This window comes from Fusarium keratoplasticum, chromosome 1 (genome assembly GCF_025433545.1).
Source record: "Fusarium keratoplasticum isolate Fu6.1 chromosome 1, whole genome shotgun sequence".
NCBI classification, from domain to species: Eukaryota; Fungi; Ascomycota; class Sordariomycetes; order Hypocreales; family Nectriaceae; genus Fusarium; species Fusarium keratoplasticum.
The window spans coordinates 418429-442395 of record NC_070529.1 but is presented as its reverse complement, the minus strand read 5'-3'; the positions used below and the strand labels follow the sequence as shown (position 1 = coordinate 442395).

General features: G+C 53.4%; 6 protein-coding genes across 6 annotated transcripts; 2 read left to right on the top strand and 4 right to left on the bottom strand.

The window, feature by feature from the left end:
- Positions 1 to 397: 397 nt before the first annotated feature.
- On the bottom strand, positions 398 to 881 carry NCS57_00014800 (uncharacterized protein; the record flags this gene model as incomplete). The annotated part of the gene is made up of 2 exons (XM_053050239.1): positions 398 to 815; positions 865 to 881. 2 exons carry the CDS (start codon positions 879 to 881, stop codon positions 398 to 400), a joined length of 435 nt encoding a protein of 144 aa, XP_052918754.1.
- A 2022-nt stretch (positions 882 to 2903) lies between these two features.
- NCS57_00014700 (uncharacterized protein) lies at positions 2904 to 7726 on the top strand (the record flags this gene model as incomplete). Its single annotated transcript, XM_053050238.1, has 2 exons — positions 2904 to 7463; positions 7511 to 7726. The coding sequence occupies 2 exons, from the start codon at positions 2904 to 2906 to the stop codon at positions 7724 to 7726; spliced, it is 4776 nt and encodes a 1591-aa protein (XP_052918753.1).
- An 873-nt stretch (positions 7727 to 8599) lies between these two features.
- NCS57_00014600 (uncharacterized protein) lies at positions 8600 to 9793 on the bottom strand (the record flags this gene model as incomplete). The annotated part of the gene is made up of 1 exon (XM_053050237.1): positions 8600 to 9793. One exon carries the CDS (start codon positions 9791 to 9793, stop codon positions 8600 to 8602), a length of 1194 nt encoding a protein of 397 aa, XP_052918752.1.
- A 3165-nt stretch (positions 9794 to 12958) lies between these two features.
- Positions 12959 to 14108, top strand: NCS57_00014500 (PAP2-3 domain-containing protein; the record flags this gene model as incomplete). Its single annotated transcript, XM_053050236.1, has 3 exons — positions 12959 to 12995; positions 13060 to 13318; positions 13364 to 14108. 3 exons carry the CDS (start codon positions 12959 to 12961, stop codon positions 14106 to 14108), a joined length of 1041 nt encoding a protein of 346 aa, XP_052918751.1.
- Positions 14109 to 14576: 468 nt separating this feature from the next.
- On the bottom strand, positions 14577 to 15773 carry NCS57_00014400 (uncharacterized protein; the record flags this gene model as incomplete). Its single annotated transcript, XM_053050235.1, has 2 exons — positions 14577 to 15514; positions 15569 to 15773. 2 exons carry the CDS (start codon positions 15771 to 15773, stop codon positions 14577 to 14579), a joined length of 1143 nt encoding a protein of 380 aa, XP_052918750.1.
- A 1635-nt stretch (positions 15774 to 17408) lies between these two features.
- Positions 17409 to 19383, bottom strand: NCS57_00014300 (uncharacterized protein; the record flags this gene model as incomplete). Its single annotated transcript, XM_053050234.1, has 4 exons — positions 17409 to 17470; positions 17523 to 18350; positions 18399 to 18969; positions 19021 to 19383. 4 exons carry the CDS (start codon positions 19381 to 19383, stop codon positions 17409 to 17411), a joined length of 1824 nt encoding a protein of 607 aa, XP_052918749.1.
- Positions 19384 to 23967: the final 4584 nt, after the last annotated feature.

The following is a 23967-nucleotide window of genomic DNA, read 5'->3' as shown; positions in this document are numbered from 1 at the left end:
ATGGGCAATGTCTCTCTTTTTGTCTGGTTTGCTGTTAGGTAGCGAAAGACTGCGATGGGTTTAGGAAGTCTGAATTGAATGAAGCAATGCATGAGGGTAGATAAGATAATTGGGAACCTGTTATGGATGTTAGTTCATATGATGAGAATAGACTACTACTTCTGTACTATTGGTACATTTATTACACGACTCTTGCTCTTGATCCATTTGTGAATGATGTGTGTGCATATGAATGCTATATGATCCTATTAGTGGTCCATCCAAACAGTTGTTCCTTTTCTTGGTCCATTCATGCAATGTATCGAGCCCATGGTGAACGCCTTGCCATGATTACCGTGCTTCCGCGTGAAGCCTATAGCTTCTGTAGATCTATAATCCAACCAAGCTGTCTGGTCCATCACAGCCGGACGTATATATCCATACAATCAATCCTCCACTCCCTCTTGCCCAAGAGGTTTCGCAGCCACTCGATACCCAGACCGGTCCACTCGGCCCTCCTCGCAGCAAGATCCTCGCTGGCGGCCTTTGTGATAGCAGAAGCCGTGGTGTTCACCATCTCAAAGACGGTCGAGTTGAAGTCGACGGCGGCGTCATCGGCCCCGGGAATATGGGTCGGGGTTCCCGGACGGGGGAGGAACCAGTTGCTGCCAAAGTCGAAGAAACAGCGGTCGGACCAGTTGCAAGAGGTCAGGAAGAGGATGAGGAGGAGGATCGAGCAGTAGACGCAGGGGCGGTTTAGGAAGTAGGTGCAGATGAAGAAGAGGAATATGAAGGCGGGGGATGCGTTGGTGGGGATGAAGAGGAGAGGGAGCCAGCTGGAGGAGCGTTAGCTTGGTACGAGGTGAGAAGAGACGGTGAGGTTACCTTCGGAGGCAGAACATTTTGGCGGTAGCGGGTTGAGATTTGCGCTAGGAGTCTGGAGAATGGCTGAGATAGCGAGAGGACGGCCGGGTCACGCTATGGGAGGCGGCGCGGCATGTGAAAGGAGGATATTCGGGAGGCGAGCGCAGGGGGGCAAGATGAAGACCCAGCAAGAAAGGTCTATGTCGTCGAAGAGTCTATACGGTTGTAGGATCTGAAGCGCGTCGTCGCGCGTGGGCGCATGCCAAAAGCGATACTGAAATATGTTGTGGCGATGTCAGAGGAGGGACCCGAGGCTTTGGAGTCGCTGCGACTGAGGAAATGCTGGACTTTGTTGGTTACGTCGTTTTAGAGGGCGTGCCACATTTGGACTGATTGGGTTTAGTGCGGCTGCGGCTCTTGGGGGACCTTCAAAGTGCCGATCAAGGTCGATTAAAGTTGGGGCGGTCTGGGGAAGATTTACATGAAATTGTCGACAATAGTGGTTTTGTTTGTTATATATTAAGGACTTTCTTTTAGGGGGACATCATCTGAAGCAGTCATTTGAGCCTGTGGCTCTTGGTGTTCTGTATGTATAACAGTTGGGAATGTGTTGTGGCTGTTGGGGTAGCGGGGACCAGGGAAATCCAGTGACTTAGCAGATTGCACTACGAGATCATGACGAGCTACACTCCATACCAAATGACATGTCTTTGCACAAAACGCAGATAATTATCAAGTGCACCGTTGCACGCAAACTTCAGCCGACTTGAAACAACTTTCCATCAGTATGACTCAAAAGAGAAGTGGAGAGAGTGGTGGTGGCTGGCCGGCAGCATCACGTCCGCCACAACATGCACGTCTTAATTGCTGCTTTCTGAATCAGGGGACAACTTTTCCAGCCCAAGGCCAGAGATCATCTTTCTTCCATGCATTCGTGTCACCAATCACCGCGTGCTGTGTTCTTTTTTGTCTTAGGAATTGTTAGGTCGTCCAATGAAATGGCGGGGAAGAGCTGGGTTGACAGTTGGCAGCACCCAACTTTCTTGGCCGAACCGGTTCACTGAAACGCCCCCCATTACAAGGGGGCTTTCACTCTTTTCCCAACGGCTGGACAGCCAGCCCCAGGGTCTTGAGCATCGCGATTGGGAAACTGGAGCTTCATGCGAAGCTGTTGGGTTGGGTCTCCGTGAAAAACGCCCATGCGGATAATCCGTTCAGCCGCTGGCGCTCGCTTCCGCCCGCAAAAAGCAATTCACCTCAAGACAGAGAGACATGAGAAAAAAAAAAGATTCAAACTGCCTGACTGACCACGCTGGCTAGCGGACAACCAACCATCCCAGATCTACCACGTCACTCTCGCTCTAGCCCCAAAGCTGCTGCTGCGCTGCTGTGCCGGTACACAGTCGGGGAATAGTGAGGTGGGAACATCCCATCGGAATTGCCTGGGCCTGGGCTCGGGCGGCAACGCAACGTGGGCGCTTTGGGCTGCCATCAGTCGGTGCGTCAATGTGCGTGGGCTGGTTTCCTCCCCATCTTTTCCCATCGCCAGCCTTTTTTTTCCTTCGACCAGCTAAAAAACCAAAAGTGAGGCTGCTTCCTCAGGCCGCCCACCCGCCGCCATCAAACAAGCTGTAGCGTAGCGGTCGGTGCACGGATACACCGTCGCCTTCTGCCTTTTTGACACCAAACACCCCAAACTCTTTCATCATCATCACCGCGCTTCTGCAATCTTTTCCCCTCTATCCTTACGAACCTCCTCCCCATTGAAGTTGACGGCACATAGATTCACCTCTTGTCTCTTTCTGCCGCTCTTCTCCTTTGCGCCTTCCTCCCCTTCCTCTCCCTCGTGGCTTGGAGCTCCCTCGGAATCGGATCGGCCCGTGTTGCTTGCTGCTTCGATCCAGTCTCCGCTTCTTTTGGGCTGCCTTTCGCCTCACCTTTTCCCGCCCTCTGACTCTTATCTTTAATTCACCTACCCGTTTCCTCCACCCGCAACTCAACCACGCGCGGTAGCTCTCATTGAGTCCGCCACCGCCACCAGCTTCCTTGGCCTACTTGCCATGGACAATCTGGACATGCCACCGGCTCCCACGCCGCCCGTCAACAACATGAGCATGCCCTCCAGTACCGAACGCACTGCCAACCTGCTCAACTTGCTCAAGTTCAGCGGTGGCCCGGGTCCCTCGCAGCTGCAGAACCAGGCTGCGCGCGAGCACGCCCAAGCCCACGCTCAGAGCCAGCAGCAGCAGCAGCCTCAGCAGCCGCAGTCGCAGCCGCAATCCCAGGATGATGACCGCCAGTCGCCCGAGCCCCAGGAGCAGCAGATGTCTCCGGAGCAACAGCAGCTCCAACTGCAGCAATTCCAGCAGCAGTTTCAGCACCAGCCCAACATCATCCAGGGTCCCTTTCCTGCTCAGATCCATCAGCCTGCTCCCGCTGCAGCTGACCCTACCGGTCTCTTGGCTGCTTTGATGCGTGGTGCGCACGAGGCCGAGGAAGCCAAGCAGCAGCAACCCCAGCCGCCGCAGAACTCCTTCGGCAATGGTTCGCCTCCTGCTGATACGCGATCCTACCTTCTCAACCTGCTCAATCGCCCCAAGCCGAGCCAGGGCGAGCAGCAGCCTATGCTGACCGAGTCGACGCGCTCCAACAATCTCACTCCGCAGTCTCCCGAGAATACTGCTTCTGAGCCTGCCCGTTTCCAGGGCCCCTACCAGCAGCACCATTATTCTCAGCAGCAAAGCTTCCATCCGCCTCTTGTTAACCCCTACTCGAACCCTCAGCACTACCCGGCCGAGTCGTATGCCGATGTCGCACACCCGCCTTCCAATGCTACCGAGTCCTACTACACGCCTTCGCAGGAGGCGCCGGCTGATGTCTCTGCTGCTCTCTACCAACAGTTGATGGGCACCTTGCAAGCTCAGTCGTCTCCTCATAGCCACGCTACTCATTCACCTAGCGGCTCCATGCCCTTCCAGATTCTGAAGAAGGATTCGCCTGCTGCTTCGCAGCACTCGATGCATGGCAGTGACCGTGGTAGCTATGTCTCTCCCCATCAGATTCGTCGCAAGGCCACTCGCACTTCGTCTCTGCACTCTCACCCGTCGATGAAGCACGGCACCCCTCCCACTTCCGAGTTCGAGAACCACGTTCCCGTCGAGCAGACCACCGAGACTGTTGCAGAGGCTGTTGAGGATATCGCCGGTCAGGTTGACCAGGACGCCCGCGAGGCGGTGGAGCGTGCGGAGCATGAGCAGGCCCAGGCTGAAATTGCCGAGGACCTTGACGACATGCTCAATGCCAAGTCCGAGAAGGAATTCGAAGACAGCGCTCAAGCCGCCGCTCAGGCTATCCAGGCTGAGCTCGAACGTGACGACAATGAGGGTATCCTCGAGGATAATCTTCCATCTGACGTTGCCGAGACTGTTCGAGAGATTGTGGATGAGGCCGCCCACGGCGTTGCTGATAGCTGGGAGAGTGCTGATCAGGATGAGATTGTTGTCATTGAAGAGAAGGAGACTCCTCCCGTCAGAGTCTTCAACTTCCCGATGAAGCCTTGGATCTCCATCACTCTTCAGGAGGAGGGCACTGAGCCTCGCCCTCTTTTCCGCGACGAGACTATTATGGATATCGCTCGTCTCAAGAAGGAGTTTGACCAGATCGATCGCAACCTGTACACCGCCACCGAGAACTACATGGCTTACGGCATGTCGAAGCAGGGAGGTCTGCGTGTCATCCGCCAGGAAGATGGCAAGGACGCCAAGATCTTTACAGACACCAAGGATCGCATCTTCAACGTCGCCATGTCTGTCACTCCTCCCGACCACAACGGCGCCCACCGAGAGGCCATCATTGGTACTGGTATCAGTGGCACCGTCTACTGGGTCCAGATTCGTGAGGGTGAGAAGGACCACATTGAAGATACCCACATGGAGCAGTACGGTTTTGCGCTTCCCCCCATGAGCTCCCAGGAGGGTGACGCCCCTGGTGGTGTGCTCAAGACGCGTGCTCGCACTTCGACCAACCACCCCGAGTACTTCGCCGTCGGCCGCGGCAAGTCCATCAACCTCATCTGGCCTTCCTACATCCTCCAGAACAATCTGTTCAAGCCTGGCCATGATCGAGTTGTCGACACCGAGACTCTTGCCAAGCAGTGCTCTCTGAAGATCAACACTGGCAAGGCGGGTAAGGATTTCACCTTCAGCCAGGATGACACTGTCATTGTATCTCTTGACAAGTCTGGTCGGGTCAAGTTCTGGGATGTTCGAGACCTGACCGCCGTCAAGGAGGACTCCGACCCGCGTGCCCCCATGCCCGCCCAGACCTCTCTCGAGGTCAAGGAGCCCCTCATGACGCTCGCTACCACACCCGAGGGTGAGAAGGCCTGGCCCACCTCTGTCTTGCTACTGGACAAGCAGCGACCCTATCAGAAGCGCTGTGCCCTTCGGTACATGATCGTTGGTATGAAGCAAAACCACACTCTCCAGCTTTGGGATCTTGCTCTCGGTAAGCCCGTGCAGGAATTCAACCTCCCTCACAGCAAGGAGTCGGACGCTGTCTGCAGTGTCATGTATCACCAGGCCACTGGCATGATTGTCATTGGTCATCCCACGCGCAACTCGATCTACTTTGCACACCTCTCGGCGCCCAAGTATAACCTGAAGAGTGTCTCTCAGGCTGAATACATTCAGCGCCTTGTTGCTCAAGATGCCTCGATTCCCCAGCCAGATAGTACCGCTGTCATCAGTGGCGTCCGCGAGTACTCTTTCGCCAACCGCGGAATCCTGCGCAGTCTCGACATCCTCGGCACGCCCGCCATGGTCCAGGACGTCGACGAACCAACTCTGTTTGAGCTGTACGCCATGCACTCCAAGGGAGTGGCCTGCCTCCTCGTGAAGCAGACTGAGCTCGGATGGTCCAAGGACAACAAGGTCCTCGACGCTGTCGACGCCGTCAGCCAGAATGTTGTCACGGTTTCTAAGCTTAAGGCGCCCCAGCCGGCCGAACCTGTTGTTCCGACCAGCAACGGGGAGGCTACGGTCCGGGTTGTGAACCGTGGAGCTAATAAGGATACGCTCCTCGCCACCCCGCAGAGCGACGCGACTCAGCGTGGACCCGAGTCTGCCCAGGCCGTCAAGCTCAAGAACGAGCCGAAGGAGGCTGAGACGCCTATCCAGTCGGCTAAGGAATCACAGTCGGAGAAGCCCGAGCGCAAGTCTCGGAAGAAGAAGAACGCTGCCAACCAGGGCGATGCTTCAACCAACGGAGCCACTCCTCGCTCTGGCAAGGACGGCAAGGGTGCAAACAACGCAGTCGCCCCCGGAGTCACCCCCGAGGCGCTAGAGTCTGCCATCTCTGGCCTTGAGGCTCGCCTCAACGCCAACATGGCCGAGACTCTCAAGAACTCGTTCAAGAACCTCCACGGCAAGATCGAAGAAGATGTTCGTGTTCGAGATGAGAATTTCAACCAACATCAGCTTAAGCTGCTCGACATGGTCTCTGAGGTGCTTAATGAGAACACCCAGAAAGTGTTGGAAGCCCTGATCCACCACCAGTTTACTGAACTGGTCATCCCGGCCATTGGCGAGAAGGCTGGCGCGGCAGTCACTGACCTGCTCAACAACAAGCTTCAGCCTCATGTTTCTTCGTCTGTCCAGAAGGAGATTCAGAGCTCCCTGCCTCACGCGCTGAACAGGTCTCTGCGCTCTGGCGACTTTGTCAATGCCATTTCTGACCGAGTTGGTGCTACTGTTGCTACCAGCATTCAACAGGAGGTGTTGGCGACGCTGGCACAGCGACTGACGCCTACTTTCACTAACATTACCACTCAGGCGTCGCAGCGTGTCGCCAGCGAGCTACACCAGCAGTACCATGAGCAGTTTGAACAGATGAAGGCCCAGCATGTTGCAGACGCGGCCAAGATCGACCAGCTGCTGTCTTACGTCACTCGCCTGACAGACATGGTCTCGACCATGGCGGCTTCTCAGTCGTCTCTTCAGGCCGAGTTCCTCAAGTTCAAGCAGCAGCCCGTCCACGAGCTTCCGGGTGTTCCCCAGAACACCGGTCACGGACAACACAATGTTCCTCATCACGGTTACGCAAACTCTGGTCCCCAGAGTCATGCCCAGGCCAGCCATGCTGGCAGCTACCACCCGAGCCAGGCCCCCAGCCAGCCTCAACAGTACATGGGAAGCCCCCAGTACATGCGCGGGTCACAGCAAATGACCAGCCCTCAGGCCTCAGCGCAGGCTTCTGAGTATGTTGCTCCTACAGCCAGCGTCAGCGCCCTTGCTGGTGCATATGCCAGCCAGCGAAACCAGACGGAGCCTGAGGCGGATCACGACTTGATGCAGCGCATCAGAATCATTGAGCAGGCTATTCAGGAAGGACGTTATCAGGATGCTATGATTCAGTGGATCCAGAGCGGACGCGAAGAGGAGATCTTCCGCCGATGCCTCTGCCGGTTCCCTGCAACCAAATTCGAAAACCTGCCGCCTCTGATGTTGCTCGTTGTTATTGCCACGATCTCTAAGGATTTGAAGCCCAATGCTCGTTTGAAGGAGGAGGTTGAGTGGATTGAGATGGCCCTTAGAGCCTTTGCCAGCAATCTTCCGGTCTATGTGAGTTATGGTGTCCCTGGTTGGTTGAATGAACTAACACAGAATAGGAGTGGGAGCAGCAAGGAGCTAGGGATGTGATCAAGAGCACAACCCAGACCATGCAACTCCTTATCGGCCGCATCCAGCCTCTCCTCGGTGGAATCCAGGACGGCTTCCCCACGGATCCCTTCCTGGCGAACCTCGAGAGAACCAAGCTGGATTGGATTGTGCGAACTTCTGAGCAGGTTCTGGACACTTTCGGCGCCCCGAGACGCTACGAGTAATTGGGATGCTAAGAGTGAACACGATCTGACATAGATTCTGTGAAGAATCCTGATGGCTCACACCATGGCGATCTACGTGACGGGCTCGATAGAGTTCGTGTGTTTATCCCGGGATTGTTGGAGCTGTCAAAAAAGCGGGCCAAGGAGACGCGGCCCTTCATGACAATCACAGACAGGTCATGCTTAAAACAAAACAGTGTACATCTCAGAGAGCTACCGTCATGGGGCATTTGGGTGAACCATATGCGATGGGACTTGCTTGGGTTGGTGGACATACATGTGCTGCATTTACTAGGAAGTATCTGGACTGTCTTTCCAGCGGATCATGCATGTCATTGTCATTTGGGATTGCATCACGCGAGCACATGCATTGGAGGAAATGTTTGGGTTTTTCTTTCTCTTTCCTTCTTCACATTTCTGAACGTTGCGATGCCATGATACCCCAGGGAAAGGGGGGAGGGACGGACAAGGGGAGTGAAGGATTCTTGAAGCTTATGTATGAGTTGATAGGGGGATGAATGATAATGAGGGGTGTTGGAATGATTGATGCATATGTTTTGTGATGCTTGGTTGATGTGATTGTTTATTATAGAGTCTTGATGGAAGCAGGGTTATGAAATCAACGGCCATGGTGTTTCTCAAAACTTGTCGCCCCAATCATCATTCTTCACGTTGAAAGTCGACATGTTGATTATCAAGTGTCAATCATTGATTGATAGAAAGCAGAAGTCTACTGTAAACCCATGACTTTTCCAACTCCAAACTTTGACCCTTGCGGGTATGCCTCTAAACACCAAGCTCCAAGCAATGCAAGAACAAACAAGGCAGAAAGTAAACACGATCCTCTTCTTCCCTTTCCCTCTCAAGGCAACCCTAGTTGCTTTCAAACAAACCCCGCACATCCCCAGGTCCATGCCCAATTCTCAAGTCCACATCCTCCATCTCATCCTCTTCTCCCACCCAATCGTCATCGGGCTGTGTGAGCATCGTTCTCGTCCACGCCAGATCAATGGGCGAGACACCATTGCCAATGTCTTGCCAGGCTATCAACTTGGCCTTGCCGGCTTCGACACGGAAGGTATAGTCGGTTGGGCTGCTGAGGTCGTGTCCCTCGACGTCGACGTTGTGGTTCTCAACAGCTCGCTTGGTGGCTGCTCGAGAGAGACAGCGATGGCAAGTTGAACAGTCGTCATCACCTTCCTGTGAAACGCCAACTTCGCCATACCGCATCTCGTACCATGAGCATTCTTCACCCTGGCGTCCAAGCAGTCTCCAGACGTCCTGTGCGGTGAGCTTCTCCTCGTCTTTGAAGCTGTAGGTCCACTCAGTCCGAAGTAGGAATCTCCCATCCATAACCTTGGGCTCGATTCGACATGTGACGTTCTTCTTGAGCCCGTCGACATCACGCATCTTGTCGCGGCAGACGCGAGGCTTGAGCACCTCTTCGAGGTACAGCCTGTGCTTCCAGCCGAGTTTGTCCTTGCCCAGGCGCGTGTACTTGAGGGCGAGTTCCACGTGTTGGCTGGTGAGGGAGAAGTGCTTTCGCCAGCGAACGAGGTTGCAGGATGTGTTGTGGTAGCCGTCGACTCTCTTGCAGTTACCGCTTACTGTCGAGAGAGGACGGTCCACGAGGTGCATCTTGTGGATCTTGACGCACTCGTCACAGACCCAGCAGTCGACGCGGTCCTTGGCCAAGTTGGCTAGGTAGTCGACCCGCTCAACGTATGGGAGGTTGCCAGGCTCAGGAACCTTGAGGATGTTTCTCATGGCCCGGCACGTCTGGGAGAGAACGGCCTGCGTGTCGAGGGGGAGAAAGCCAACGACGCAGAGAAGGGCAGAAGGGTCTAGCTTCTGGAGGATGTAGCAGTCTGGGCGTTGAAAAGGTTGGTAGAATTGCTCCTGCTGCTGCTGGAGCTGACGCTTGGCAGCTCGTCTCTTGATGTAGCCCGAGCCTTGCTGGCAGGCCTTGTCGAGGCGGCTGCCGCAGTATCTCTTGTGCATCTTGGAGACGGAGTCGCAGGCGACCAATGCGGTCTTGCCAAGGAGTTTCTGAACGTGATTCATCATTGTGATTGTGATTGATGGATGATGGTAATATAAAGGTGATGGCAAGTAGGTATGTCTTAATCTACCAAGTCTTGCGTCGAGAGTTGAAATTGGAAGTGAGTAATGTGAGATGAAGTTGTGATTGAGAGTCTGTGAAAACGTGAAGATGATGGAGAAGAGAAGTTGTTTTGGAAACAGAACCGGAGGGGAGCAGGTAATTTATGTCTATCAAGACACAGCCTGGCCAGGACGCAAAGTTTGATGCTCTGCTTTGTTGATATGCTTGAAGGTTGTTGAGAAGAGTTGAGTCATTGTTGCTGGGTGACAAGAATAGTCTTTTTGTGAATATGCCCGAGTCTGTGAGTTTAAAGAGATCAACGGATGAGTCTAATGTCTATTGAGTTTGATTGGGGAGATGCATCGATTCTGCTCGAGGCATCCAGGGGATTGACTCGAGATGGAGGACAGAAGTTTAGGAATGATATACACTATCCTTGAGCAGTTCCATGGCCAAGATATTGAGGTCTGCCTCTGAAGGCTTTCTGCTGGGCAGATGATCATTCTAATCGAGAAGATTGAGGCGGAAATTGAGCAGTCTAGCCAGTTCATCGCTCTTGTCACCGTGGGTTAAGACTAGGCAAGTTTTCTCTTACACCCCCATATACTGACTATTAGACAGATTTTCCAGCATCAAGGTATTCTAGGCCGAAATTATTGACAAGGTTGGTACCCATATCAAGGCTAACATTAGTCTTTTGCCCTAGGTTCGCTGAAAGCGATAGCCATATCTTGCCCGAGACCGAGCTAGAAGAGCAGGTCCAGTAGGACTACGAGGCAGGCCTCCCCCTCTCAGGCAGCGACCATCGCAGCAAATTCTGATCTCCTCAAGGGGACTTTCCTGGGTTTCAGCTTGATTCGACTTGTTTCGAGAACCATCCGCTTCGGTGGATTTTGCTCGAGATTCCCGATTGTTGAGTCGGTGGGTAATAATACCAAGTCAGTCAGCGGCTCTCTTTATCCACGGTGCCGAAGAGGAGAGGGGACTTGGATGATGATTTTTCAATGAATAATATTTATTTACTTCTTGTGGATCTATTCGCCAGTTGCTATCAAATATGGTGTCTCGTGTACTTTAATAATCGATTCTTGTTGAGAGGCATACCCGCAAAGGCCAAGTTGGTTGGACTTGTTTGTAGCCAGCTTTCTATCAATCAATAATTTACATTTGGTGGCCAGCATAATAATCCTCTTAGTAGCCTTCAACCATTAAAATGATGAGTATTGGTGAGACTTGGATCAAGATCCCTAACTATTGGGCTGAAAGAGTCTCTGGTATGTCTAACTGCGTCCCTTTTGTTTCTCGGGACTTGAGGAGGAAAGGCTAGGCCAGCAAAGCCCGGATCTTTACTTGTTATTCGTGAATTTGTGGACTAGCAGCTGTGGAACATGATGGTGTCTGATGTAGGTAGTCTGACAATCGAGTCTTGATGGTGGTGACTGCAGCCAATTAACATCATGATACAGCTTCGTTCACCGCAACTGAGCTGTGACAACTCAGATATCTACCAGACACAAGTATACCGTAAGCCAAAGGATCGTCCTAGGATGACCATTTATACACTTGTAGTAATTGATCCGCAGAAATAAGCATGTGCCATCATCAGATCAACAGTCCACTTCACAACTCGCTCAACTTCGCTCTCGGCAAATATAAACAATCCGACGTTCAGCTTCGCACTCGCAACCCGAGGAGAGCGAGCGAGCTTACTGAACGAACCAATCAGATGACTGTATGTACGACTCTCCCTTGCTTCTTCGGAACCTACGGATATGACAACGTCCTGCACGGACCCCAGTCCTTGTCTTGGCCCTTTACTTTGCCAATTGAGCTTCTTCTGATCCATTGTCGAAACGCCCGCCAGTGACATTCGTGTTGCTTGTTTTGAAGCTTCTGTCAGACAAGCTTTTCCGCATGCAGTCTGTGTCAGCCCTAGGGATAGGGGGCTATTGCAACGCCTCCCTCTTACACAGAGATGCGGAGTTGTAGCCAAGTCCGCTGGCTGGGCAGGGGCTGTGTATGAGTTGATGGTGGTCATGTCATGCCATGAGCAACATGCCGAGGCACACAACTGATAACAAAACTCCCCTGGTGTTCTCTTTTCTGCATCGCGATCGACATCATGGATGCATGACAGTAGTAAAACGCCGTTCCCGCGGAGAGCGAAAGACGGCGTTTCCAGTACCGGGCCGCCGATGCGTTTAATCTCGGAGGGACGGGGTTGTATTCGAGGCCGAGCCGCCGATGGGTATCCACTGCCATGATGGATCTTTAACATTCTGTGCCTGCCAAGACGAAGACGATAATGTCTTGATTTCTTGGAAAAGATCTGGATGAAAGCTTGAATTGTAGCCAAGAGTGTGCTCTTGAATCTACCCGCCACACGTGCAACCCTACCAGACTTGATCTAGCGGACCAAAAGGGAATCTTTGTGCTTGGGGTTGGTGACACGCTTTCTACGTCAACGACTCATCGTTAGCGTCGAGCGGCAGTTGGATACCTTTCATGGGGGCCAGCCCGCTCGGGCCCATCCGTGAGGAAGCGAGGGAGGCTCTCTCGTGTGATGTATGTACTTGGAGGGAATAAGCTTATCGATTCAACCTTGAGAACAACAGGCTCAAGAATCCTACATGATGCGAGTAAGAGTTGGGAGTCATCAGCCTACGTGTATACGCAGTATGCAGCCAACAGCATCCCATACCAAGCCATGAAACACGCGCGTATAACTGCGTAATCGACCACGCGAGCAGAGCGAGAGCCAAGTACCGGAACCCCGGTCAATCAAGTCCACCACCCCCTGCTATTCTCCGTCGGAAGGTAGACGCCCTCTCTCCCTAGGCTAGGGCCTGCATACAAATGCGATGCGATGCGATTGCATTGCGTGAGTGGTTGGTGGTCAGGTCCAGGTAAAAAGTAGGTTTGCATCGCCAAGTGTCTCGTGCCTTTTTTCCCCCTTCCTCTTCCCTTTTATTTACTCTGACTGTATCTTCTTTCATCCATTCTCTTGGCTTTTTATTACTTCCTTTTCCCCTCTGCACTCGTTTCTAGATAAACGGGGGATTAGGTCTGGTTTTAAGTATACATCATCAACTCGAGACATCTCCATTCCTTGACAGAAACTCCAAATCATGCCTGACAACCTAAAAAACGTCGTCGAACCAGCCTGCAAGTCCCTCTCCCATTCTCCCCCCTTCAAGATATCCCAGACATAATAACAATTCCTCTCCAGTCATCGTCCTCGCCTTCACAGCAGGATGCCTCATCAACAGACGCCGGAATGACCGGAAAGACTATGCCGACTGTCTAGAGGATGATGTCGAGGCAGGAGAGGCTTATGTCGACTCTCCGCCGTTGAAACCATCGCTCCTCGCACAACCCGAGCCTTCCGTGAGGAGGAGGGCTCCGAATCTGGTGTTTGTGCTGCTGTCGAGGTTTTTTAATGCGTTTCCGTTTTTGATCGAGATTTGGTACTGGAACATGACTTATTGGTGTGTAGAATTGTCCATCTTAAAGTGTGGGACTGACGAGTGTAGGATATATCAAGGTCTTAGAGCCTTTTCTGCGAGAATGATTGCTGGCAACGAAGCAATCTTTACCCGCGCCCAAGAACACGCCCTCGAGATTCTAGATCTAGAACACCTCTTTGGCATCGACATTGAGCAACGCTTCCAGTCGTACGTCATGACGCAGCAGGCGTGGCTCATGCCCTACCTCGCCAGGATCTACTACTCGCACATCAGCCTCGGCGTGTGCTTCCTCGTCTACATCTACACGTTCCTCCCGCCGAGCACGTTCCGCCGCATTAGGAGGACCATCGCCGCTGATAATGCCATTGCGTTTGTTATCGTTACTGTTTGGAGGTGCTCGCCCCCGAGGTTGCTGCCGCAGGAGTATGGCTTCGTCGATATTCTGCACAGCAAGGCGGGAGGCGCAAACGCTTGGAACAACAATAGGTTTCAACTCACGATCGCGGCCATGCCGAGCTTGCACTTTGGCACGGCGCTCTTCTTTGCCGTCTGCATGTGTCGATTCTCTCCCCACCGGTTCATGCGTGTGCTTGCACCTCTATGGCCCGCCGCCATGATCATCACCATCGTCGCTACGGCAAACCACTTTCTAACCGACGCCTTCATCGGAGCTCTGGTGCCTCTTTTGGGATGGAGGTACAACCGAATGGTTCTCATCCTAAAGCCTGTTCAGGATTTCATCTTTTCGCCGTTGATCAGCAGGCTGGACCTTGTTGATCCCAACGCGAGGGTAGTGCCCAAGGCGCTGTGAACGATATACACACAAGCATAATTCAAATATGTTCTTGTACATACATATACATACATCTAACGGCCGAACTGTGCGTGCTTTGGGTTTCGCTTCGGGCCGTTTCGTTTAAAACGTTTGGGTTTGGATTTGGGTAATAGAAGGTTTTGCGGCGGAGGCCGAGGTGCCGCTTTTGTCTGTGTGTTGTGGCACATTGTGATGTGTGAATGCTGTCATCAGATGCAATGAAGGCATAGGCAAGGAGCTACCATGTCATATAAACTAAAATGCTGGATAAAGGAAGAGGTCAAGGGCAGATAGAAGCTGGAATGCTATACCCCCTTAACAACACCAACGTGATCAATCTGAGACAACACTTATAAGTCAATAACAAACAAAACAATCTTGCTCTACATTCTACTCGTATATCATAATCTAACCCAGGAATCTCAATCTATCCCTCCACCGTTCATCCCTCCCCTTGATCTCCATCTACTCCTTACCAGCAACCCTCACGACAACCTTTCCAAAGTGTCCCCCCTCTGCCAAAAACTTGACCGCCTCGTTCGCCTTTTCCATCTCGAATACCTTGCTCACCACGGGCTTGATCTTGTGCTTTTCGTAGAATGCCACCATCTCCTCGAACCGATCTCGAGGGCCGTTGAGGATTCCCTTGAGCGTGACGTTTCGCCTCAGCGCTAGGACACTAACACTCACTTTTCCTCCAGTGTCTTGCTCTTCTTCTTTTCCGGACAAGTATCCGATACAATTGATCAATCCTCCAAAAGCAACGCTCTCAAAGGACTTTCGCAGCGTGCGAGATCCACCTGTTTCAAAGATGATGTCTGCACCTCGACCGTTGGTAGCCTTCATGACGGGATCCTGCCATTCCCAGTGCGTGCGGTAGTTGATGCCCGTGTCGGCGCCGAGGTCCTTCTTTGCGCGCTCGAGCTTGTCGTCCGACGAGGATGTTATGATGGCGTCGAGACCTGCTGCCTTTGCGATTTGTAGACCTGCGACTGATACGCCGCCTGTTCCTTGGAGGAGCACTGTTTCCTTCTTTTTGGTGCCGTCGGCTGGTTGGCCCACCGGTCGCATGCCGTTGATGCACATCCAAGCCGTGACGGAAGCGATAGGCAAACAAGCAGCCTCTTCATCTGACATGTACGCAGGTGCTGGGACGAGTCCATCGGCGGGGAAGCAGCGGTACTCTGTCAGCACACCGGGTAGAGGGAGGCCGAGTCCGGAGGCGAGATCGGCCTCGGTGACTTGACCCGTGAGATGCGTCTGGTTGAAAATAGACATGACGCGTGTGCCGACCTTTAATCTAGATGACCGGGACACGATGACGGTGCCGCACATGTCGGAGCAGGGCACGAGGGGGTTGCTGTCGTTGATGGACATGTGGTGGTTGTAGTCACCAGCAATGACTATAACCTGTTAGTACTCGACCAACAACTCAGCATACCAAATTGTCAACCCACCTTCAGTATCGCGATAGTTGAGAGCCACAGCATGAATCTTGACCAAAACCTCCCCATCCTTGGGCTCAGCAACAACGCCCTCCCCAAAAGTCATCTTATCAACCCCATCCTGCGCCGTGGTCCACTGCCTATTCGTCTTTGGCAGGGCCACAGCCTGAGCGGTAGATTTGCCAAACGGCATCAGAGAAGAGATGAAGCTCGCCATGATGAAAAGATGATGAGTCCAACTTCTCTTACAAGGATGACGTCGTCACTGTTTGATGGATAAGGAAGAGAGAGGTTGCCCTATCATGAGTGTTGATGCCCTGACTAGACCGCTTCAGGCATCAGCTGTGACAGGATGGATGCTTGCTATTAATAAGCGGGAATACCAGCTCGGTTATCAAGGACTGCATCACCAGAGGTTAATCGGCTGCAGAGCTGGAACCAATGGAAAGATGGATGGATGCTTTCCGTATGCCTAAGGTAGCGGTGGTATACGGCATTAACTTTGATGCCGCTGCTTAATTGAGTTGAGAACTGTCATCTGCCCTGCCTCACATATTCATCGTGGTAAGGCAAGTTCTCTGGGTAACAAACAACGAGGCACTTCACAATGAATCTGCTTCAAAATGAGTGGTGATCTGATTCCTTATTCTGCTTGACTTACAGGCCAAAGCCAAAATGCTCGCCGTCATCAATAACCTCAACATTCACCTTAACGTACACATCCAAGGCAAATCGCTTGAACAAAATCACACAACGTATGTATTTCAACAAATGCCAAACAGGCATACATCATGCAACTCAAGCATGCATCTGCACCTCTCTCTCTTAGCTCGTCTCCATTTGCCATGCATACTCGACATCTCAAATGCATTCCCAACCTCCACCATCTGCAGATATCCTCCAGTTCAACAAATGCAGCCTCACAAACACCAGAAACCCTCTTCGCATTCTCGTGGCATCTCGCGTCCAGGCAGATCCAGAATTAGTCGAGGGCAAAGAGGCTCCATTCAATCCACACCCATACAAATCCATAACAAAAACAAGAAAAACCAGCGTAAATCAACAACAATGCAGAAATTCCAGGGATTGTAACTTTTTTCTTTTCCAGTCCAACTTGTGTTCCTCCTATCCATCTCTCCTCCCATCAACCCTCTCGACGCTCGAGTCGGGACTCTCGCGCCGTCATGTGTTCGTCTTCGTCGTCGCCGTCATGTCACGGGCGGCGCCCAGACAGGAATTATTTGTTTGGTGGGTATAGTAGTAATTGTAGTCGCCGAGGCAACTCCTCCCATCGCTGGCTGACGCTTCGCACAGCCTGATGAGGAGAAGCCGGTGTAGCTGTCTAGACGTAACGTCGTAAAAGCGTCATAATCGTCAAGTAATGGTCGTAGGTCTTGTCGGGGTACATGTGAGGGTATTCCAGGTTATGTTATGCCCGCTGGCATACGTATCGTGCGTGACCTTCCGTTGTTTGGTTGCCCAGTGTTGAACAGAGTCCTGTATCCTGATATGATATCCCATTTCCATACTCTCTCATCGGGTTGGCATCATCATCAAATCGGCCACACTTCAGGGGCTGTAGCTGCTGTTGTGCCTTCCCCATCCACGTCTCCAAGGTCGTAAAAAAACATTCCCACGTAAAACTATATGCAATGGGGCAAACCCTGAGGTGTCGGTATTACAAGTCGTAAAATCAAAATGCTGTGCTGTACTGTGCTGTGCAGTGCAAATATCGGAATGCGTCGTATTCATTGTCGTCAACCCGTAACTGTACGCGCAGAGCTACCTGGGACCCTCGAGAGTCCAGGTCCGTCAGGTCGTGGCCCATTGACAGGCCCAGGGCGACACACAATCAGTGATATCGCGAGGCGTTGGTGGAGCTGGAGCCCACTCGCGCACCGTTGTCTGACGAATCTGTAGAGAGTAAGTTCATGTTCAAAACGGTTCCTGTCTCAGGTCTACATACCGCTGCCGCGCGCAACGTGGCCGTTAGCACGACGTCCGGAAAATCCAGCAGTCGTCTCCCACTCGGGACCGCGGGGCTGTCGCTCAGGGGCACCCTTGGAGTTGCTGCTGGGTCTCTGGCTGCCGATCGCACCAGGGGTGCTTCGTGCCTGGTTGGGAATGGCCCCGGAATCATATCCCAGGTTCAAGCTGCTGAGACTGCCGAGCAGTGCCGACTCATTCTTAGGGCCAGGAGTACCAGAGCTGCCGGGGTGGCCAGAGGGGGACATGGTACCGCTCATGTAGTCTCCAAAGCGAGCTGTCGAGTTGGTCATGTTGTTCATGCCAGCAGGGGCGAGGTAGCTGGAAGAAGCCTGCGAAGGGCTAGGCGTAAAGGATCGGAGGTCGGCAAAGCTCTTGGCGGCGCGCAGGTTGTTGGGGATACCGTTGCCGTCGGGGCTGCCGGGGAGCTCAAGCGTTGGGCCCTGGCGTCCAAGCACGTGCGAGTAGGTGCTGCTGGCGGCCCTGGTCTCGCGATCAGCAGCAAAGTCAAAAGTGGCAGCACGGCTGAGGCCACGCTTGTGCATGTCCAGGCTGGTGGCGGGCTGGTTGTGGATGTTGGCCGTGGGCGAAGGTTGCTGTCGCTTGAGGACGGTAAGCTGTCGCGAGTCGGCCTCGCCAATCGACTGATGCTCAAGACCCATGTGATGGGCAAGAATGTGAATGGATCGTCGGTGCTCAGGGGCAATGCCAGGAGGGAAGACCAGGATCTCGCGAGAATCATCGCGGCGGAACATAACCAGCTCGGTGTAAAACTCGAGAGTCTGAGGGTCATTCAAGTCGATGTCTCCTGCCGGAGTTAGCACTATGCATTGAGTTTGAGAGACATCTGACTTACCGAGATGAGAGGTACCGCCCCGTTGCTGCTGAGTTTGCGAGAGACCACCCAGAGACTGAATGGAGCTCTGCTGGTGCAGCATAGGGGCGCGGTGCTGCTCCTCAAGCTGGCCACGGCGCTCACGCTTCTCGCGCTCAATTCGTTCCCGCTCAGCCTCAGGGAGCATCTTCTTGTATTCCACACGAAGCTTGCGACCATGGACGTCCATACCATTCATCGCCTCAATCACCATGCGAGTATCTTCAGCAGACTGAAAGTTGGCAAAAGCCAGACCTCGGAAAACTCCATTGTCGAAATGATAGTTGAACGCATAGGGTTGCGGGAGATGCATCTCCAGCATTATGGAGGCAAGAGTCTCTTTGCGAACCGCAAATGGAATGTTCTTGATCACAATAGCCGTAGGGATGAGCTGGTCGTTGTCCGAGGTCGTCGATCGAAGATCGGTCGGAGAGCCGTGAGAGCCGGGGTGGTCAACTCGGAGGCCACCGTTTGACATGGGGTTGTTGTTGATCCCGCCTGAAAAAGGCTGAAGACCTCCATGGATGCCAAGACCGCCGTGGTCAGTCCAGTTCTATCTCCGCGTAAGCTTGGTCACGTCACACATCATGGTGAAGTCACATACCTGAGGAAGAGCTGCTCGTCGGTTTACGCTCCTCTGTCGGCCGGGGCCGTTGACAGCGCCGTTGACAGTCGCGACGCCGCTTGTGTTGTAGCTCCAGGCCTGGCCATTATCCAACATGTATCCCTGCATCCCACCAGCCATGCCGTCCATACCACGGGGGTTGTAGCCTCCACCAAGTCTCTCAGCGGGATAGAGGGCGGATGAGCCTAGGGGAGCGTCGAAGGGGCGCTGTGACTGGCGAGGAAGCGAAAGGCCTGCGGCGAAATTACCGCCGGCGGCATATGTCGGCCTCGACGAGCTAGGGGAGCGACTGGTCGACGTCCCGTAGTCGAGGTAGCCCATATCGTGTGGTTGTTGTGTCATGGTCCTTACTGACTCCAGCGTGGCTAATGACTGCTGTCGTACCAGCAGATGACTCTACCAAATATCTCGAATGCGAGGGTATATGCAGGGCGCCTTGCTCACTGTGCAGGGCGAAAATCAAGGTCGCGGGGTATCGACTAGGTTTCGGAAACGATAGATGGGTAAAAATGCGGCATCAAATCGTTAGGGCTCGTGGGTCCGAAAGTCGTCACGGTCGTGAAGCGGTGAGGTCAAGAGAGGGATGGAGCGAACTGGACACGGGGCGGATGACGGGGTATGATGTGCTGCCTGATATATCTCGAGCTGGCGAGCAAGCTGGATTGCACGAGACGCAGCTGCGACGGCAGGCGACAAGCGACCGAGGGAGAGCTTGTAAGCGGTTTGGTTGGGTGGTCGGTGTGAAATAGAGGCCGGGTCCAGTTGAAACCTCAGCCAACAAGAACAGCGCGACGGTCGAAGAGGGCACTATTGGGTATGGTATCCTCAAGTGGCGACAACGGGGGTGGTCAAGAAATACTGTACAGCCAACGCAATGAAGGAGGCCGAGACGAAACGAGTCCCTGGATTTGGGATTCGAGAAGAGTGGCGGAGCAGCGTCAGAGCGTCACGGTTTGATCGCCTGTCGGTCGGTCGCCGGGAGCCAAGATACTCCGTGGGTAGGTAGTAGGACTTTTCTGGCTGGGACTGAGGGAAGCAGGCCGAAAAGAAGCGCCACCAACGAATAAATGTGACTCGCGAAAAGGGGGTCAAGGTTCGCGCGGCCGCCTCGTCCTCTTTTTTTTTTCTTCTTCGGAACCCAAACTCGTAATTCGTCGGCGACAGAGGGGGGAAGGAAGCTTGGTGAAGCTTTTTCGACGAGTGAAGAAGAGGGAGGAGGGGAGGTCGTCGACAAGAAAAATCGAGAGCACGAAGGAGGAAGAAAAGAGGAGGGAGGGGGGAAGGGAAGAAAGGAGGAAGAGATGAGATGAGGATGGGGACCAGTGAGTTTCTAACCAAATGTATGTCCGTGATGATCTCTGGAACGGGAAACGGCGGACGGGAGACGGGAGACGGGGGGGTCAGGACGTGGTTGGGGAGGTGACAGCGGTTCCCGTTGCGTGGGAAATAAAATCGGATTGCCCTCTGCAGAGCCTGGCCTGGCCTGGTCTGGCACGAGTGGAGGCGGTTTTTTTTTCTGGGATGGATGGATTGGACTGTACGCGGACGGGGGGTGGGATGGGGTGCACCGTGTGACGCGGCAGGGACCAGGCACTGTGGTCCCTGGAGCTCTCCAGCTGGGAACCTCAGTATTCCACGACTGGCAGCGCAGATGGCCCTGGAGAGCGCCATTTACTGTGGACCCTCAGCGCTGATGTCTGCCAGAAAGCCCACTGTGGAGTCTGCCGTCCCCTGAGCCTGAAAGTACGGTAGAACTGGGAGACAGACAGAGGCTGGTTCCTGGCAGGGGACGAGAGAGGCATGTATCGCGGTTGACAACTTACCTTCTGGCATGTCACGGAGATCGGTTGGCTGATGGATGCACAGAAGCCCCATTTCGATTCGACAAGCGAGTCAACAATCATCCATCCATGGGTAGGCAACTCGCCTTGTCTTGCTGCTGTGTCCCGTCATCGAGCTGCTAGGCGCATTTCTCCTTTGTGGGGAGGGACCCCTCTCCACCTCGACACCTCACTCTTTTTTACAAGGGGGGGCGGGCTCCTTTTCTTGGGTGGTGATGACCTGCGCTAGCAAGCTAAAGAAAGAAGCTACAATTTGCATTTTCCGTGATCCACTGGCCAGTAAACCCTCTCATAGCTGATGGGATTGGATGCTTGGCTGTGTTGTAGAGGCTGCGAGGTACTTCCCGCGTGACGGGTATGCAACGACGACAGCAGCTGAGGTGAGCTCTTGAGGTAGACATGTCCACTCCCTGACAGCCCAGTGCGAGCTTCTCTCTTGGTGGGTCGGAGATGGGATGCTGGCGTGGACACAGACCATTGTTGTGTGAGTATCTTGTGCTGGCTTCAACTAGACTAGATACCTACCTAGGAATATGCGTGTCTAGGAACATCTCGCAATGAATATTATGTTGTGCATATGTTGCCGCTGTGCATCTTGCCTCCCAGATCCCGCGGCACCCATGTTCCTCTCTCTCGCTTCCATGACTTGCGTAAACCATGGACGGACGACTCATTTTTGAGGGGCCCAGGCTTTAAGCCCATGGCTTTTTGGAGAATGACTCTGTTCTACCGTCTGGCCTGACTCGGAAGGACCAGAGGCAGCCCGATTGACTCAGTAGCCGTCGACTTCAAGTCCCGTAATGGATGCGGCTTGTTGCACAAGGTTTGACAAACGGTACATGTCCCATTGCCGAGGTGCATAACAGCTTTAAACCCATGTCCACAAACGACCTCTTTTTGTATCCTCACCACCACCACCACCGAATACCACACCATAACAGAAATTCTATAATATTGCCCATGCACTCACGACCGTCCGGTCTGAAACAGGGCCTCAGACTGACCGCAACGGTCGGCCGAGAGGCAGCCTGCACATCGTCTCATATTGAAATGACTGGGTAGCACCGCTGAAGCTGGGGGCTAAGAAAGGGGGTGATGAATGGATCGATGGGAAAAGAGTCGAGATTTACAGTCCCGCTATGCATGCTATTATTACAATTATTCCCCGACCGGGAAAAAAAGAATTCTTGGCCTCGCTCACGAAATCTAAACGATCATCTTGCGTCCGCTCCATCTTGCAGCTTTTGGCCCCCTTTCCCACGCGACCCGGCTTCTTCTCCCCGGTGCTGGCTAGTACAGATGCTGCGTTTTTTCGTGTAATTTACACTTGCGCTGGCACTACCTAGCACAAAAAAGATGGAACTTGCATGTGTGGGATGAACCCATTTTCTTCTGCTGTGTTCGCGCGCGCTCGGGCTTCTCTATTCCATATCGAGATAAATCAATGTCTCTGCTTGCTTTGTTTCTCGAGAACAGTGAACCTCTGCGTCGGTGCCGGATGGGACAAACACAGGCGAACGCACTTTTGCCGAAACTTCCATTTCCCACACAGGGGGAATATGACAAGGAGAGGGGATGCTGTATTTCCAGGGGAGAGGGGGCTTTTAGTTGCAGAGGAGATTTGAGATGCCTCAATTAAAATGCATATTAATGCAAATCGTTCCAGCTCACATCCCGTCCATGTCACGGCCACGTGTATGTAGACGAGGCACACACACAGACGGACGGGACACACAGATCCAGGTGCGGCTCGGACTTGACTGCTCTGGATCTCTCGAAACCCGCTTCACTTTTTCCCCTTCCTTTGCACGGACGTTACTTGAGCCCGTCGACGTTGTATCCGAGCGGATGCAGGGCGACTGACGTGACTCTTCCTCTGCAGATTTTCGAATTTGTGTGTCTCTTGTTGTTGCTCAACAACAAGCCTTCCCGAATGCCAGCAGAGCGGCCCGTCGGACGGGAAGCCAATCATTCATACGCTCAGACTTGGTTGTACAGTGTGAACTCTCTCGGCTGTGCCTCTAGCTTAGCATTGAGTGGTGGGCTAGAAACAAAAGAAAACATTGGGAGATCCCTATTGTCCGTAACCTAGGAGACGACGCCCACCATTTCACCTTCGCATTTCTCCAGTTCATATGTGAATATTCACGTCATTGTCCACAACAAAGCACAAAAAAGATTATCGTCACAACACACACAACTCAGATGATGGATTACTCTTCGGTGCCCCCTTTTGCTTGTCCAGAATTGCCCCTCTTTCTAAACCAAGTCTCCAAGCCAGGGTGATCCCAACCCGCCCGCCTGGGCCGTCCTTTCAGGGGGCCTGATCTTTCAGGGGGTCCTCTCCCCGGTCCTTTGGGTCGCCGTTCGTGTCCCATGTCCCAACCGCGAAGGCCAAGGCCCGGCTGGCGGTGGCCCTTGGGAGGACCCGGGTCCCTGGAGATTGGCCGCCTGGGTTGACGATAGCTGGGAGAGGGGTCGTTGAAGATGGAAGAGTCACTGGATGAGAGGCGTTGTCACTGTTGCCTCTGTGGTCCCTGTTCCTTGATCCTGTCTGGCTATCCAACGACATTTCTCAGATGGCGGTGGATCGCACTGTGATGAGACAGCTAGAGATCCATCGTATCGTGAAATCGTCACGGAGTAATAACTGTGACAAGTGATTGACAGAACCACCATCATGGTCGTCAATCACCACTCGGCCGGGCCCCCTCATCCATCATCATCATCTCCTTTTTCCCCCCTCGTCGGTTCAAATTCGAGAAGCCCACTAGCGCGGTACGCCCTACTTCGCCTCGCCCGGGCGTCGTTCCCCTAGAACCGGAGGGTCCTCTTTGCTGGAATCCTTGGGAAATCATCAAGCATCCCCCGGCGCCCTAGCCTCAATCTCTTTTTGCGATGGCGCCGCCGGTCGCTCGCCCTCCCGGAGATGGCGGCTCCAGAGTCACGCGGCCTTGGCGCCCCTGACTTTGTAAGATGAACTCTTTGTTCGAATTCCTCCAGAGAGGGCCGGCAATCGGATGCTATCCGCGGGTTGCTGAGTACTGTCGCTCAAATTAGAGTGCTGAGTCTGTCATTGCCCACC